At 45.0% G+C, this 18,665-nt stretch overlaps 2 protein-coding genes across 5 annotated transcripts in view; one reads left to right on the forward strand and one right to left on the reverse strand.

Annotated features, from left to right (window-relative positions):
• The window catches only part of SGCE (sarcoglycan epsilon), a 74,825-nt gene extending 74,172 nt beyond the window's left edge, over positions 1 to 653 (reverse strand). For all 4 annotated transcript variants that reach the window (XM_055307630.1, XM_055307631.1, XM_055307629.1 and 1 more), the window contains exon 1: positions 518 to 653. In XM_055307630.1, the coding sequence (XP_055163605.1) occupies positions 518 to 626 (109 nt within the window). In that variant the 5' untranslated portion in view covers positions 627 to 653. The remainder of the gene's footprint in view (positions 1 to 517) is intronic.
• A 310-nt stretch (positions 654 to 963) lies between these two features.
• Positions 964 to 13,456, forward strand: PEG10 (paternally expressed 10). The gene is given in 3 exon segments (XM_055307603.1): positions 964 to 1,147; positions 6,983 to 8,187; positions 8,190 to 13,456. Coding segments are annotated over 3 exon segments (2,382 nt in total). The 5' UTR covers positions 964 to 1,142; the 3' UTR covers positions 9,362 to 13,456.
• The last annotated feature ends 5,209 nt before the right edge of the window (positions 13,457 to 18,665 follow it).

Consider the following 18,665-nt stretch of genomic DNA (forward strand, 5'->3'; position numbering starts at 1 on the left):
GGGGGAATTAGGTGTTTCAGAGGCACGTTTTTGTGCTCTCTCCGGACCGAACTCAAGGAAAAGAGGGAAAGGATGCGATTGTGTGGAAGGGGGCGCAGCCTGACCCCCATTTCCTATGGCTGGTCTCCGGGCCGCAGCCCCCACTCGTGTGGTAACGACCCCCCAGGAAAATGGGCCACGACCCCCAAGTCTTTGCAGCCAGGGGATGAGGAAAGGTCCGCCACCAGGGCTGGGAAACTGGGGGCGAGGGTGGTAGGAATGGAAACTGGAGCGGGAATCTCTGCGAGCTCTGGGCAGGGAGGGGCCCGCGGGGGCGCAGAGAAAAAAGGCCAGGGGTCAAGCCTGGGAAGGGACTCCCTGGGCCCGGGGGACTGGGGTGCGGGGTGCGGTGGGAACGGGGGCAGCAAGAGGGGCGGACACCCAGGAGATACGCCCAGATACCCCAAAACCCGGGCGGGGGATGGGGAGGCGGCGGCCTGTGGGCCCCAGGACCTCCCGTCGCGCGCGGGCCACTAACCTGTCAGCAAGAAGGTGCCAGTGGTCGCGGGGCTCATCCTGCGTGTCCCCCGACCCTGTCCCGTCCAAGCACAAGGGTCTCCCAGCTCCCACCACCGGGGCAATTGCATTCTTGGCCTGGCTAGGCCGGCCGTCCTCGATTCTCCCTCCCCTCCCCTCCCCTCCCCTCCCTTTCTTCTTTCCTCCCAGCTTGGCCGGTTCAGCATCAGCATCCTGCACCCCCTCCTTAATCCCGTACTCCCTCTAGCGGCGGGCCGGCGTAGCGTGGCCGCCGCCCCCACCCCCGCCCCCACCCCCATCCCCCCTCCGCCCCCGCTCCCCTCCGCCCCGCTACCCCGCGGAGCACGCTGGGACTTGGCGCCCCCCTCCTCTGTTCAGCCTATATAAGGCTCCCTGTCGGCGCTCCCGGTACACGCGCTTCAACTTCGGTTGGTGTGTGTCGAAGAAACCTGACTGCGACCTGGGGAGAGCAGCGAAGAGGGTCCACCGAGCCTCGCCAGAGGTCCGCTGAGCGGGCTCGCGTCCGGAGCCACTCCGGGCCGCGGAGCACCCGGCGGAACCCGCGCCTGGCACAGGTGTGGGACCCCGTCCTCCTGTCTTCGCAGAGGAGTCCTCGCGTGGTGAGTATGCGGTGAGGATGTTTCTTTTATTAAGATCACATTCATTCCCTGCCCTTTTCGGGAGCTGCGGGAGATGCAGTAGTGCCCCTAAACGTCTCCACGCAAATCTTGTCACGCCTTCACCGGCCGAACCCCCAAAACAGAGTGGAGAAACCAAGCCTCCGGGGCTTTGGTTTCCAGGACTCAAGTGCAGATAAGGGCTGTAGACGGGCATGAGCTGCGGACAGACATGAGCTGCAGACGGACATGAGCTACAGACCAACGTGCAATTCGCTCTTCAAATGCGCTACGTGGTGATAGGCGCTACAAACTAAGTGGCGCTTCGATGCGCTATGAGGGGATAAGCGCTTCAGATGCGCTACAGGCTGATGGGTGCTTCAGTGCGCTGCAAACTGGTAAGCGCGTCGGATGCGCTATCGATGGATGGGCGCTTCACTGCGCTACAAACCATTATGAACTGCAGCAGTGTAGGAGCTGCAGACTGATGACTGATTTACGCTTTAAACGCGTCACAAAATCTGAGCTGCCGAAGGTTAGCGCTACAGAAATGATGCCATTAGCACTACAACAGCGCTTCGTTGTGCTACGATACGAGGCACAGGAACTGCAGAGGTACATGAACTGCAGAGAATCTACACCTAAAATGCGCTACAAAGTAATAACAGCTGCAGAGGTAGATAAGCTGCACTGTTTTACGCTACAAAGAAACCAGCTGGAAGGGGACAAGAGCTGCGGAGTAAGACTACTGCCTTCTTAGAGGGGGACCCCACCCTTTGTCTCCAACACACCTTTCGGAATGGCTCCCACTACGTTTCTCTGCAGGACGGTTGCCTGCATGATGGTGCTGTTAGACAAAATGGAGCCCCGGGCAAAAATTAGTGTTTAACATTCTGCCCACACCGTTCCTGCTATAGCAGTGGAGTGGAGGGGCACTGACTCGAGCGTAAAAGGGAACCTTTTGGTGGTGGCAGAGCGGGCTGCCTTGCCTAGTTGCGCTGATTGAAGCGGCGGTGTAGTTGTAAAGGCGGCGCGAACTGGCGTCCAGCAACAGTTTGTGGGAACTGTTGGGTTTGCTTAGTATGGGGGGCGGGGGTTGGATCTGGGGGTGATTGCTCTCGTTGCATGAAATGAATCTGGCTGTGGAGGCTGGTGGGAGGGGTTTGGGGAAGGGGGGCGATCCTGGGAGAGGCAAACAGCCAGTCTCAGACCCGCCCCGCCCATTCTAGCGCGCCTTCTCTGCAGTATCCGCTCAGAGCGTGCCGAGCGCCTCCCAGCGCCTCCTCGGAGCGCGCCTCCTCTGCAGCGCGCCTTCCTAGAGCGCGCCTCCTAGACCCTTTCTCCCCAGCCCCGCCTCTCCCCGAGCCCCCTCCTCTGTGGGGGCTCCCCCAAACCCCGCCTCCTTCGAGGCCGCTCCTCCAGGCCCCGCCTCCTTTGAGGCCTCTCCCTAGGCCCGCCTCTTCTGAGGCCGCTCCTCCACGCCCCGCTTCTCCCTGAGCCCGCCTCCTCTGAGGCTGCTCCCCCCGCTCCCCGCCTCTCTCTAGCCCCGCCTCCTCTGAGGAGGTCCCCCCCAGACCCCGCCTCTCCAAAGCTTGGCCCCTCCCTGGGCTAGCCTCTTGCGTGGTGGCCTACGGCCCCGCCTCCTGGAGCCCGCCTGCGCCTGCGCAGTGGGAACCCCCAGCCCCTCCCTACAGGCCCACCTCCTCTGCGCTTGCGCGCCTTCGCTGCTTTTACTGCCTGAGCCTGGCTGCACGGCCCCTCCCGCCTGCGGTTTCTCGGCGGCGCGGGTTTTGCTCTTTATCCACTGGTGTCTAATAAATATAAGAATGATAAGTAAGAACAGTTAGCAACAATGGTGATAATACCTGGGATTTACGAGCACTTTTTACAAGTGCTTTGCATATATTAAATGACATCATCCCACAATTAAATCCTTGATAGTGGTTTATGAAAGCTACTTCTGCTCAGATCTGGATGGTGCCTCTAAGGGCAATCCAGCTAAAAGTTTTCACTACAAATGAAGAATAAACTATTTCAAATACTTTTCACATTTAGGGGTTTTTTGAGACAATGTGGACCATTTGTGGTGGCTTATTGGAATCAGATTCTTCGGTGGATACAAAATAAGGAACAACTTGAACTGCGTTTCATAGGAGTTTTAAGTGGCTTATTGGTACTGTTGGCTTGGCCTTGGGGCAAGGATGAGGTGTTTATCTGTGTGCCTATGAAGCTGGGGTTTTTTTCTGGGCACTCTAGGGGATTAGCCCTGGCTAACTTGCCTACATATTTATTGTGCCTGGCACATGGTAGGCATTCATTAAACATATGTTAAATGACCAGTGTGAATTGGCTGATTCAGTGCCGCCTTTGGTGTCTGCAGGTGTTTTCTGGTTTTTTTCCCCTGGTGCTTTGCTGTCCAGGATTGTCTAAGGCATTGCTTGCCTTTTCTCTCACTTAACTGGATCCTTTAAAAAAAAAAAAAAAAGTACATTTTTAAACTCTAATAATGTAAGCTGTAATTATAATACAAAACTATACATATTTAAGATATTCAAAATAGCTTTTTAAAAGTAAAAACAAGCTAATTGTCTATTTAAATTCAGGGTGAGTGGACTACTTCATGGTACATAATTGTCATATTTACATTTTGTATAATGTAACATAAAGTGGTTACATTAAAAAATAGATTGGAGGGTTTTAGCTGGCATTATAAAACATACACGTAAAACAAATTGATGCCTTACCTCCAGTCAGATGTACCGTGTTTATGTTTCTAATAAAATGAAGAAATTTTAAAACCTGGTTTCATATATTGTAAGCCATAAGCCAGGACTCTGACTCCCAAATATCTGTCACCCACCCCCCAATAAATATGCAATTTATATATCTTTATGTATTTATACTTGTGGTAATTACAGCTTTCAGTTAATCCCCAGCCCCCCTGTCACCCTACCCCCACCTCCTTTCGAAATTCTATGTTTTTTAAAGTTCAAAACAATGGTAAAAATATGCATATTAATATAATTTGCATTTCACAAATAGTACACATGGTACTAAAAAAAGAAATTGGGACCTTTGAAAATGTAAAGCAATTAAGAGTTGCTTAATGAAGTGTCATTTTCTAATGAGATGTTTAATGTGCAGTGTTTTTTGGCTACTGTTACTTTTTGGTGTGTTTGGGGAACAAGTTTTTAGAAGTCTTCAGGAAGAGTCAAAGGTCAATCAAATGTGTTTAATTCCTATATAGACTAACACTGGATTCTTTTTCATGTGTAAAGGTGACATCTATCCCATGTGACTTGGCTCAGTACTGTGTGTCATTTCAGGCCCAATGGGGCCTTTGGACCTGACCTCCACAATCCAGTAAGGGGTGGGAGGTGCAAATGGAGTCACAGTGCTCCTGTTCCCAAATTAACTGGTGGTCTAGTTGCTATTTAAATATTTTTAAGCTTTATTTACATTGAATGTTAACCTGCCTGCCCACTATCCTATGATTTTTAAAGGTTACACTACTCTTCTCTGGGCAGTTATCTCCTTTAGGACTTAGAATCCCACACCAAAATTAAAAATCCCAGGGGTGGGTACCTGATGCCTGATCTTGGTAAAGGTCAGGGGTCTCACACTGGTGACCTTGCAAGTCAAATAAGGCCCTTAATTTATTTGACCAGCACTGGATTAAAAATATTTTAAGAATTGAATGTTTCTGGGGAAGGGACATGCATCCCTAAATTACATAGTCACCAGCCCACTCCTTATTGTCTTAACTCCAGTTTCTTCTCACTTTTATGTTACCTTCCTGTCTACTAAAATCATTTGCATTTGAAGCCCTTATTGATCTTTTGATTCCTTAAACAATATACAATGATTGTTTGCTGATTTCTGAATGTGTTGTTATATCTATCCTATTATTATGTTTTGCAGATATTAAAACCATGAGAACTGGGACCTCAGTAAAGCTCCCCCAGTGACTGTGATTGACATGTGGGTTGTTAACCTTCCTGACCTGGGTCAGGCAACGCCAGGCCGTGCTATCAAGGCCTTTCCAGAAGTTTTCTAAGTTTTCAAAGTATTAATGTCTAGATACAGAAGTGGCACTTGAGTCACCTGACTTGTGTTTATTGTTTTTTAATGGGACATTAAAGCTTTTAATTTAAAAAAGTAAAGATTTTAATTTAATAAATCAAAATCACACTATTTTGTGACTAATCCAGGGCCTCATTTTTTTTTCTTGTACCCTATTGATTGAAATATTAGCTATTTTTCACATAACTTCTTTGAATAACACATTTATCTTTGTGGGCTTTAATTAATATAATTAATTTAGTGTCCATTATTGCCTTGATGGGTCAGAGAAGAACAGGTGACCAGGAATGCCAAGTTAAAATTTAGTGAATGGGCAGTCTGCCTGCTTTACAAATTATGTTTTTAAACTTTTGAGCACTTTCCTAAAGTTTTCCAATTATGAGAACTTAATGCTCATTTAAAAATTATAAAAAGTTAAAATTAAGTTACTATAAATGCATTTAACCCTCATTTTAGGAAGTACATAAACACTGCTGGATTTATTGTACGTGTGATTTATTGTCACCATACCCATAATTAAGACCTTAATCCCCCAAACCCCCAATGCCCCCATATTGCTACTCACCGCCTAGGAATACAGCCCTATCCTGCTCTAAAATATAAACTTTTGGGTGGGACTGTGCTGACAAATCTTGTTTAAAAACCAGAAGTTGGAAACTGGTGACCTGGAAATCAAATGAGGCCCTGGATTTGTTTGGCCAACAGCGTATTCCACCCCCCCCAAAAAAAAAAAAAAAGTAATGTCTTTAGGTGGGAAATGCCTGCCTGGGTTGCCGTAGTTGCAGGCCCTCCCTGTTTTAATCTTTAGCCTCTTTACACAGAAAGTTACCTTTCTTACTAATATCAGCTAACAGTTGTTAAGTATTCACTGTTTTACCTGCATTACCTAATTAAATCCATACTGTAAATTTGAGGTATTCTCTTTTTGGGCTTTTTTGACTGTCCCATTTAATAGCCTAGCTCTTCCTAGGAGGCGTCAATTAACATTTGTTGATGAACTGCATAATAAGGAGGGAGGCTGATACACACGTTGCTGCTCAGTGCCACTTCTGTCCCGAAGGGAATTCTCTCTGGGAAATCAGATTATGTTGGATTTAGACAATCTTGTGGGTTTTGTGACTGTTGTTGTTGTTGTTTGTTTTGATAATCAGTTAGTAACCTTCACCATGGAGGTAGTGCCCTCCTCCCTCCCAGCTGATGATTTTAATCCCCCACCCTTTTTTTTTTTTTTGGTTCCCTATTGGCTGGATTATCAGCTCTTTTTCAGGTAACCTGTCTAATAACAATTACCATTTTGGCTTTGTGTTTTTAATTTGGTCTCCATCTTTGACTTGAAAGTTTCTTGCTGTGCCCTCTTGATCCAAACTGGTATTTTAGAATGTCTCCGCATTCTTTTATGGTCAGTGAAGGTAAACTTGCTGTTGATACCGTTATGCATTGTTGTTGAATCATAATAGGTGACATTTGATGAGGAAAAAGGTCATTTGGACATTAAAAAGTAGGGTGCTTTTTGTTACTACCTATTGTCTTAATTGATTAACTTGTTTCTCCCTTTTGCAAGATCTGTGTTTGTTTATTAAATGTCAATGTAAGCAAGTAGAGCAAAGCGATACTTTAAATACTCATGTATTTAAAGTATTTTAGTGGCTACTTTAAATACTCGTGTATTTAAGGTACTTTAGCGGCTGCTTTAAATGCTAAAATTTTTTTGTAGTGTGCTGCTTTGAACGTGTATGATAAACTTCTGCTTTTATCTTCCTTTACAGAAACAAAAAGCTTTTGAAAACAAAACGAAGAAAGGGTGGAAGAGGAGGCCAGGATCAGGGCCTCCATCCCCACAGGAGCGAAGCTACACCTGGGAGGTCTCCTCCCACGCCAACCCTCACCCTGGGGCCCGACTGCCCACCTCCTCCTCCTCCTCCTCCCCCCAACGGCCCCTCCTCCTCCTCTTCCTCCTGCTCCTCCTCCTCTTCGTCTTCTTCATCCTCACGCAGCGCCCCAAGGGGCCAGTACATCCCCAACCTGGCCGAACGAAGGCGAGACGATCTCTCTGAAGAGATCAACAACCTCCGAGAGAAGGTCATGAAGCAGTCCGAGGAGAACAACAACCTGCAGAACCAGGTGCAGAAGCTCACAGAGGAGAACACCTCCCTGCGTGAGCAAGTGGAGCCCGCCGCTCAGGACGAGGAGGATGACCTCGAGCTCCGAGGTGCTGCAGCCGCCGCTGCCCCACCCGCTCCGCTAGAGGAGGAGTGCCCGGATGACCTTCCTGAGAAGTTCGACGGCAACCCCGACATGCTGGTCCCGTTCATGGCCCAGTGCCAGCTCTTCATGGAGAAGAGCACCAGAGATTTCTCCGTCGACCGCGTCCGCGTCTGCTTCGTGACCAGCATGATGACCGGCCGGGCCGCCCGCTGGGCCTCCGCCAAGCTGGAGCGATCCCACTACCTGATGCACAACTACCCAGCCTTCATGACCGAAATGAAGCACGTCTTCGAAGACCCGCAGAGGCGGGAGGCTGCCAAGCGCAAGATCAGGCGTCTGCGCCAAGGCATGGGGTCCGTCATCGACTACTCCAACGCCTTCCAGATGATTGCCCAGGACCTGGACTGGAACGAGCCCGCGCTGATCGACCAGTACCACGAGGGCCTCAGCGACCACATCCAGGCCGAGCTGTCGCGCCTCGAGGTGGCCAAGTCGCTGTCCGCCCTGATCGGCCAGTGCATCCACATCGAGAGGCGGCTGGCCCGAGCGGCCGCGGCTCGCAAGCCGCGCTCCCCGCCGCGCGCGCTCGTCCTGCCGCACGTCCCCAGCCACCACCAGGTGGATCCCACCGAGCCTGTGGGCGGCGCCCGCATGCGCCTGACCCAGGAAGAAAAGGAGAGGCGCAGAAAGCTGAACCTCTGCCTCTACTGCGGCAACGGCGGTCACTACGCCGACAACTGTCCTGCCAAGGCCTCCAAGGCTTCGCCGGCGGGAAACTCCCCGGCCCCGCTGTAGAGGGACCTTCAGCGACCGGGCCAGAACTAATAAGGTCCCCACAAGATGATGCTTCATCTCCACACTTGCAAGTGATGCTCCAGATTCATCTCCCGGGCAGACACACCCTGTTCGTCCGCGCCATGATCGATTCTGGTGCTTCGGGCAACTTCATCGATCACGAATACGTCGCCCAAAACGGAATTCCTCTGAGGGTCAAGGACTGGCCGATACTCGTGGAAGCCATCGACGGGCGTCCCATAGCATCGGGCCCCGTTGTCCACGAAACGCACGACCTGATAGTCGACCTGGGAGATCACCGTGAGGTGCTGTCATTCGACGTGACTCAGTCTCCCTTCTTCCCCGTCGTCCTGGGGGTGCGCTGGCTCAGCACACACGATCCCAACATCACGTGGAGCACCCGATCCATCGTCTTTGATTCCGAATATTGCCGATACCACTGCCGGATGTATTCCCCAATACCTCCGTCGCTCCCACCACCAGCACAGCCGTCGTTTTACTACCCGGTGGATGGATACCGAGTTTACCAACCGGTGCGGTATTACTACGTCCAGAATGTGTACACTCCGGTGGATGAAAACGTCTACCCAGACCACCGCCTGGTCGACCCGACCATAGAAATGATCCCTGGAGCACACAGTATCCCCAGCGGACACGTGTACTCCCTGTCCGAACCCGAGATGGCAGCCCTGCGAGATTTCGTGGCCCGAAACGTCAAGGATGGGCTCATCACTCCAACCATCGCCCCCAACGGAGCCCAAGTTCTCCAGGTGAAAAGGGGGTGGAAACTGCAAGTTTCCTACGACTGCCGAGCTCCCAACAGCTTCACCATCCAGAACCAGTATCCTCGACTCTCTATTCCGAATTTGGATGACCAGGCTCACCTGGCGACGTACACGGAGTATGTACCTCAAATACCTGGATACCAGACGTACCCCACGTACGCCACGTACCCGACCTACCCAGTAGGATTCGCCTGGTACCCAGTGGGGCGAGATGGACATGGACGATCGCTCTATGTCCCCGTGATGATCACTTGGAACCCGCATTGGTACCGCCAGCCCCCGGTGCCCCAGTATCCGCCGCCGCAGCCGCCGCCGCCGCCTCCGCCGCCGCCGCCGCCGCCGTCCTACAGCACCATGTAAACACCTGTCGTGTCCTTCAGGATCTCTGCCCTCACACTGCACTCCTGTTCAGCTTCTCAATCGGTGACTGTGTGCGTAAGTAGGCTACTGCATCTTCGGGCCAGCCTGAGGCACAGCCCTCTCTGCAATGGCTATAGGAAGGTCAGAGCCACCCTGGACTGGCACACATCCTAAAAAGCAAGCTCTCCGAGAGCGACAGAATATTTACCAACGAATTATCTCTCAGTTTTCCACCTTAACTGCCAACCTAACTAAAATTCGTCGTAAGTTTACTTCCCAGCGAATCCTGGAAGCCTGGGTTTTTGCCTGCTGAAACTCACTCTGTCACCATCTAGATTAATGGGCTGCCAGATTCCATGATTGACATTTACAGAGAAGCTGATGCGAACACGGGAAATGCCGATTGCTTTTTGGAGGGGGAGACGGAGGAGGAGGAGGAGGAGGAGGAGGACATGACTTTTCTTGCAGTTTCGGTACTCTTTAACATCCCTGGAGGACCGACGCCTTATTAAGGAAGCCAAGTTTGTTGGTGCAGTGTAAGGTGGCTTCCACGATCTGTTTTGCTGCACCTTTAGAAACTTCACCATCTTCAAACTCCACTTTCATGGTTCCGTTAAATCTCAAGGAGCAGCAACTCGACCGGTTCTCCCAGGAGCAGGCAAAGCCCCTGCAACAGAAACACCTCAGGCCTCAGAAGGGAAGTGCTCTCTCAGATGGGACTCTTGCATGTTTAGAGTGTGCCTTCACACCCTGGTGCAAATCACACGTACCCAAGAACTCTGGCTTTCTCACAACACCTTACCATCATCATGCCAGTAATGGCTTCCACAAAATGTTAAACCTGGTAACCAGAGACTGTTGGTGGCTCGTGTGTCAGATGTTTATGAAGCATCACTACCTTTCCATCATGTAGGAGAGCTAATGAGTAGCAAATCAAAAGGACGCCTAACCAGTACTCAACTCTTAAGAGACTCTGAGTTAACGTTACCAACTTGTCCTGGTACTTCAGAAGGAATTTTGGAGCGTTGTCGTTATTGGCTGGAAGAGGGTCACCTGAAGTCTTGGAAGCATCTCTCCATATGTCTGCCTCCATATGCATCTGGGCATTTCATCACCAGTCCCCTCACTAGACTGTAGCATTAGGATGCTTAGAGAGGGGACATGAACTTAGCACCCAGACCCACACTCCTATGCCTGCGAGGGATATCTTTGAAGAATTGGGGCGCTGGACACTGTCTTGAAGATACGGACTTCTTCAGTGAGCTTTACATCCAGAGGGTGACCTGATGGGTAACCACCTTAAAGGATCAGAGTTCACACAGTGGAAAGGGGTCCCCTTTAGAGGATGGAGACAAAACTAAGCTGCCAACGAAATGAAAGGCCTCAAGCGACTCAAAGCAACAGACAACACAAGCGTTGTCTTCAGTCCAGTGATGACATCTAGTCTCCTGGATGCTTTGTGCTAACCTGGGACTGCCTGACTTCTTTACCTGGTCTTTTGCTACTACCTTGAACTGTTTGTCTAACCTCTCTCTTTCTGTTTAATTCTTTACTACTGCCACTAACCCTGCTGCAGGATTTGTGTCATCTTTCCTGCCTGGTTGCTGAGACTCCATTATGCTGCCACGCACGGAGAAGAAAGAGGCAGGCTTCAAGGGGCTTGTGTTTCAGTACGCAACCTCCAATTGCCAAAACACAGTTTGAGCAGTAGACAACATGGTATATATTTCAAGTTGCTAATCATGAAGAGGAGTCTAACGGTGAAGTTTCATTTTTCATCAACATCATCTTTCACACATTCATTACCCTCCACCCTTATTCTTGCATGTTTAAATACTTAAAAGTTTTAGCCGTAGGTTACTAGTGTCTTTTAACAGTGTTTTAAAGTGATGACTGCTTTCAGAAGTTATTTCCATTGAATTACAAACTACTATCAAATTTTTATTGTTGAACTAATTAAAATTGATAAGTAACATAGTGTAAAATATTTCTTGACTGTGAACTCCTCTTACAACACTGTGAATGAGAGGCTCCTCAGAACGGGAGTATTTGTAAAATAGTTCATCCTGTTCATCTTCAATCTTCTAGCTTAACGTCGTATAGGACTTCAATTTTATCAATTGGGCCTTTTAAAAAAAAATAACACGAAAAGAGATACAAATTCAAAGAAGATACCCAATTGGCTACTTTCTCTTCAATGGAATCCGAAAGCTTGTCAATCACTCATGTGTTATCGAGTAATTACTTTGAAAATGGTGCGTTTGTGCTTCTGGACTCTTTTGAAGCATCACTTCAGTTTACCTCAGATCAATCCATCATCCATACATTTGAATTCAAGTTGTTTTGTGTCAAATTTACAGTTGTCAATTGATTTTCAAGCTGCAGAGGGCCTAGAAATAGGTCATTGTCTGCAGCCCTGGCATGAGCACACGGACATTTGCCATCCCTGCAAGCAAGTCCGGAGGGGTTGACCAACATCAGCGATGTCAGGCAGAGCATGGTGGTGTGGGTCAACGACTCATGGATGAAGACCCTGACCCACATTTGGCTGTTTCAGTAAAGCTCGTGAAAAACTGTTGGCAGTGTGTTCTATGCCTTATTGCTATATATAATATCTATAAATGTAGGTGTTAAGGATAAGCAATTTCAAATTTATTCTATAGTATCAGAATTTAATAAGTTTCCTTTCACTCACTGAAATTATTTTGTTGCTGTTAATTATGTTAATTGAATACCTTTTTTGGCATTTTCCCCACAAAATGTCTTTATTCATAAGGAAGGAAAGAGCAAAGAAATTAAATCTCTAAGGGAGTTAGAAAGGGAGCAAAATAAAGCCTAAAGAACATAAATCAAAACATCAGAATTATTAAGCAAAGCTGCCATTCAACTTTTCGAAACAAACTGGCAAATTTGGTTAACTTTTCACCCAAATATTCGGTCTTAATTAAATCAAGGAAGAAGATATGAGCTCCCATTGTTAGACACACCCGGAGAGAACTAATGAAGGTCATCATGCTAAGATATTGAGATGGAGGAAGTTTACATGCATTTCTGAAGGGTCAGTTTAGTCTGAGCAATGAGGTATTTGTATTAGATGCTACAAAATGGAGAATTCGTTTGATTCAATCATGAGAGGTGACATAAGGAACTTGTGCACAAAACAAAGAGGGGCACGTCTACATAGTGCAGTCTGGATTTCTGTTTAAGTTCGCAGGTACCTCTTGGGCTCCTGAATTGATCCGGTTGTCATCCACCACAGACATCGAAGGTCAGCTACGATTCCAAGATTGGCAACAGAGAACATTCTGCTGGAAAGACCTGGGCAAACATGAAGGACCACCTGCTGAGATGAAGCGCTGGGTGGGAACCATGCTACGTTTTCATCTGAAGAATGAGCATCTAGTGGGACTTGAAAGTTCTTTGTTGTTTCAGATTGTAGAATGCGATTGATGGAATTAGTCTGTGGACACTGCATTGTTTTTATTTCTTTATGTAATCATTTTAAGTAATAGGGGATATATATAATTATTTTAGGGTGGGAGGGACTAAGTAATCTTAGGTGGGTGGGGTTAGTTTAAAAGTTAGCATGATATTATGTATTAGATAACTCTAAGTGGACATGTGTACTTACTTGTGATCCTTTACCCTATGATTGTTACCCTTAAAGCTTGCAAATAAACTCAGAGGGAACTACAGGGAGATGAACCTATTTAGAGCAAATTGGACATGGATAAAACTCTAGTGGGAAAAAGTTCAAAAGTGATTGGATGAATAGTTTAAAAGAGGCTCTTTGCCCTGGGTGTTAACTCCAGGGATCCAGATTGTGAGCAAAGCCTTTGGAGAGTCAGGACAAGTAGATACTCTTTGAGAAATTCTTGCCGGAATAAAATTGGTAATGATGGATGGTAAATATTCATAGAAGTTACAGAAAAGTGATGAAGAAGAACCCTGTCTGTGGGCCTCCTACTTAACCCCTGCCTCTTCTCCCTACCCCAACCACCTCCCTACCCTTCCCCATTTTATTGCTGTATTTCTATTTACTAATATTGTATTGATGTTATAATAAAAATTCAATTAATAAAGATTTAGTGGTTAAGTGCAAACTGTGTCCTGATCATTTCAGCGTTGTCCACCAACATCAAAGGAATGTGGGGGGATGGAGGGGGGAGGAACGGAGAGGGGAGGTTGCAGCAGTGAGGGTGGGGTGGTGGGGAGGGTGGGGGTGGAAGGGAGTGGGAAGCAATGGAGGGATAATGAGGAGGGTGGGGGAAGGAAGAGAGGAGGGTGGAGCAAGGTGGGGGGTCTAGGAGTCTAGAGGGAGGGTGGGAATAAGTTCAGAAGTGGGGGGTGGTATAAAGAACACGTAAATCAAACAACCCAATGTCCATTATCCAGGATACCCCAGGAAATCAACTAAATCACTCCTGGCTTCAAAATTTTATATATAAAATAAAAACACAATGCACTGCTGATACAATATAAAATCTTTAAGATGCAAAGCTTTAACATATAAAGCCACATATAGTGATTCTCTTGACCTATAAAAAATTTATTTTTAATATAAGTTCTTCATGGAAGACTTAATATTTATTAATAGAAAAGTTACCTGGGGCAGCCCAGGTAGCTCAGCGTTTTAGCACCGCCTTCAGCCCAGAGCATGATCCTAGAGACCCAAGATCGAGTCCCACGTCGGGCTCCCTGCATGGAGCCTGCTTCTCCCTCTGCCTGTGCCTCTCTGCCTCTCTCTTTCTGTGTCTCTCATGAATAAATAAATATTTTTTAAAAATTATCAAACTATTAGGACTGAAAGGAAGACATACTAATAAAGTAAAATGGTGATGTGCAGGAAATGAGCATCAGATTTTTAAAATACCAATTAACACTAAAAGAGTGATCATGAAGGTTAAGAAAAGTGACAGATGAAGTCCATGAGGAATTCATCCTATTATATTTCAAAACATAATGACAGAGTTGTAATAAGTTGCATATAGAAAACTTTAAAAAGGGACTTTAACGTACCAGTTTCAAAAAGTTGCTGGGTTCATATGACATAGTGGTCATATAAACATGGTTTATGGGAAGGATACATGAAGATGGTGATTAAATAGAAAGAGCTGGAACTAATGATGAAAACACACAATTAAAAACTGTCTCCCCTTGGAAGGGGCTACCCTAGATAGTTATCCATCCAGCCCAGAGTACACAGATTTCCACAGGTGTGCAGAGTGGTGGGTGGAATTGGGGAAATTGGGAGAGGGAGCACAAGCGAATGCCTATCAAGTGCCTGCGTGGGGAAGTACTTAAAATTTAATCAATATGGTGAAAAGCTATCAACCACATCACTTTGAAAGAAAATGAAAATATCCTATTCATCCCCTTTTTGCGACACCAAGGCCCCTCCCCCTCCTGACCCTCACCTCTCTCCATAAACCATGTGATTAAAGAAAACTTAAAGGAAACATACAAAAAGGTGCTGAGCCTCAAGATTTTATTAGATTACGCAACTTGATCACAAGGCTAGTCTGGAACATTAACCTTATTTTGTACAACAATGGCAATATTTGTTAAAATCCATTAACAGATTTACAAAAAAAAGTGGCTTCCAGAAAGATATCAACAAGGTTTGTTTGGTAGCTATAGGAATTACATAAAGAATCCCTTTTATTCAACAATAATTAATTATTTTTATATTTTAAATAATTAATTTAAAAAATTGTTTAAAATGAGGACCACACTACTTAAAACACAAATATACTATTTTCATAAACATACTTTCATTGATCAATTTTTTTTGAGAGAGAATATAAGCAGGGGGTAGGGAGGGCAGAGAGAGAAAATCATAAGCGGGGGCTCAATCTAATGACCCTGATGTCATGACCCATAGGTCATGACCTGAGCCAAAATAAGGAGGCAGACACTTAACAGACTAAGCCACCCAGGGATCCTGTCAATCTTGATAGAAACCTATGTTTCACTGATTGGAGCGCTTACCTTTCTTTTTTTTTTTTTAATTTATTTATTCATGAGAGACACAGAGAGAGGCAGAGACAGAGAGGCAGAGACACAGGCAGAGAGAGAAGGAGGCTCTATACAGGGAGCCTGATGTGGGATTCGATCCCAGGTCTCCAGAATCACACCCCAGGCCAAAGGGGCGCTAAACCACTGAGCTACCCAGGCTGCCCCTCTTACCTTTCTTAAATTATATTAGTAATACAAAATAAGTTACACAACCATGAGAAATCATACAACTTTTAAAAACACATAAAAATAATCAAACATGACTGTGGAGAAGAATCACTTCTTCTAAACCATACATCAAAAAGTACACTAACAAATTCCAGATAAATCAAGAATACAAAAAGGGAGAAGAGTTTAGTAGTGGGGAAAGATAAAATATTTCATGGAATAATAATCAAAACTAAGATGAATGATTTTGAATTCATAAATAACATGCATGACACAAGAAAATATTTGGTACATATCTGTAAAATATGTAATATTACTGAAGCACCTAATATTTTCTTGAAGAAATAAATACCTGTACGCAGCCCCCACGCTTAACTCCTTTTCCATATTCTTTGAATATACATAGGAAAGAATCTGGACAGAAATAAATAAGTATGTGTATGTCTGTGTGTGTGTCTCTGTCCATATATTTATTGATTTCCACCTTCTTTAAATATATGTAAAAAAAGAATTGGAGTGGAAGTAAATATTTTTATTTTTTTTTAATTTTTATTTATTTATGATAGTCACACAGAGAGAAAGAGAGAGGCAGAGGGAGAAGCAGGCTCCATGCACCGGGAGCCCGACGTGGGATTCGATCCTGGGTCTCCAGGATCGCGCCCTGGGCCAAAGGCAGGCACTAAACCGCTGCACCACCCTGGGATCCCAGAGTGGAAGTAAATAAATGTGTGTATCTGTGTGTGTGTGTGTGTGTGTGTGTGTGTGTGTGTGTATCTGTAAATTTATTGATTTCTGGCTTCTTTAAATATATATAGAAAAGTACCTAGAGATCAAATAAACGTGTGTTTATGTATGTGCCTGCACACGTACTCATCTGTGTGTTTCTGTGTGTCTGTATATTTATTGATTTCTGGCTTTAAATATATACAGTAAAAAAATATGATTATAAATTATTTAGTGTTTGTGCCTCTGTATATTTATTGATCTCTGGCTTCTTGAAATATATATAAAAAAGAATGTGGATGCAAATAAAGTGTGTATGTGTTTGTGTGCCCGTGTCTGTGTCTGTATATATATTTTTTAAAAATGTCTTTCTTTCTTTTTTTAAAGATTTATTTTTATTTATTTATGATAGAGAGAGAGAGAGGCAGAGACACAGGCAGAGAGAAAAGCAGGCTCCATGCCGGGAGCCCGATGCGGGACTCGATGCCGGGACTCCAGGATCCTCCCTGGGCCAAAGGCAGGTGCAAAACCGCTGAGCCACCCAGGGATCCCCAAAATTTTATTATTTAAAAGAGAGAGGAGTGGGACGGGAACAAGGAGAAGGAGAGAGTTTTTTAAGCTGGCTGGGTACTGAGCACAGAGCCCAACAAGGGGCTTAACCTCACCACCCCGAGATCACAACCTGGTCCAAAACAGAGTTGGTTACCTTACTGACTGCGCCACCCAGACACCACTGTATCTGTATGTTAATTGATTAATGGGCTCTTTGAATATATGTAGAAAAGAATCTCAATGAAAATCAATGAATTTATGCATTAATTTATGCATGCATAAATTAAATGCACTGTCTATATATATATCTGTATAGTTATTGATTTCTATCTTCTTTAAATATATATAGAAAAGCTAGATATAAATAAATGTATGTATTGATTTCTGAGTTCTTTGAATACATGTAGAAAATAATCTGGATGGAAATAAATAAACAGTGAGTATATGTGTGTGTGTGTGTGTGTGTGTTTATTGATTACTGGCTTTTTTAAGTATAATATAGGAAAGAATCTGGAATCGATGGAAGTGAATGAATGAGTGTGTCTGTGAGCCCGAATATTTATTGATTTCTTTCATTGTGCCAGACACTAGGGTTTGGGGGACACAGTGCTGGGCACAGACCTTGGACTAGTGCAGTTGAAGGATGAGCACCCAAGGATTCTCCAGCCAGAAGATCCCAATTGTTCTTAGCATAGTTGCCCAAGCCATTTGTGAACAGGCATTATGTCATCATCATTTGCTGCAAAAAAAGAATCTTTATTAATTTTTGGCACCTGCATTATTTTTGTAGAATATACCAAATCTGTTAAACTTTTAAAATTTTGATTAGTACTTATTTGAGAATTAGAAAGGATCAATTTAAAAAAGGTGGCTACCTGGCTCTTTCCTCCCAAGGAACTCTTTGCACACAGTAAAGTTTCCTAATTCTATTCCTGGATAATCCCTACAGATAGGTGACACAGGTACGTCTAGATTCCTACTTTCCAGCAAATCAGTATAATTTCCAGAATACCAATTTGACCCATGACAAAAATGCCAAAGAGAAAGCAAGAGAACCTCTGGAAGATCATTAATGATCTGGCCTTAGAGACCTTAGATAAGAAAATCACAGAATCCAAATTAATTATCGCTTACATAACTTTGTGTCATTGGCTAGTTCTTCTCAAGCAAGCGCATGTCATAAACCATGAAAGAAATGAGTGGGCATTATACTCAAAAACAGCTCCTCATGAAAATTCATTATAGATAAAAGTTCTTTAAAATTAATAAAAATATTTTTCTATTCTAAGAGGTTTCAACCTTATTTAAATCTTATTTACATCAACCTTACGTTAAAGTCTAATAAAATAGCATAACATCCTACAATCTGTGCCAAAATTTATTTTAAGACTATGTTTTGCTCATTTCTATAACTTTGAGTCATTGAAGTACCACCCCGAGTTTCAACACTACCTGCAATTCTTAAGATTACTCACAGTAGGGTGATGGCATTTTACTAGCTTTAGAACCACACATGGCATATCAAATTTCCCCATCAGCCCAACACTGAAATAATGCCCAATTCTGAGAATTGGGCTTAAGTTTTGTTACTAGGGGCTAAACCTCATCAAAACCCAATTTTGGGGTTATGAGAACATTCACTAATTACCTCTCTCCTCTCTTGAACCTACTTGAAAATGAACACAGGAAGTTAAATAAGAATTAAAAAGCATTCTTTTCTTTATTATTTTTAAATTGAGATATATTTGGTATATAATGTATTAGTTTCAGGTGTACAACATAAAATTCAATATGTATATTTATTTTTTGAAAGAGTTTGAGAAGAATTGCTATTACTTCCTTT

This window comes from Nyctereutes procyonoides, unplaced genomic scaffold (assembly GCF_905146905.1).
Source record: "Nyctereutes procyonoides isolate TBG_1078 unplaced genomic scaffold, NYPRO_anot_genome, whole genome shotgun sequence".
Taxonomy (NCBI): Eukaryota; Metazoa; Chordata; class Mammalia; order Carnivora; family Canidae; genus Nyctereutes; species Nyctereutes procyonoides.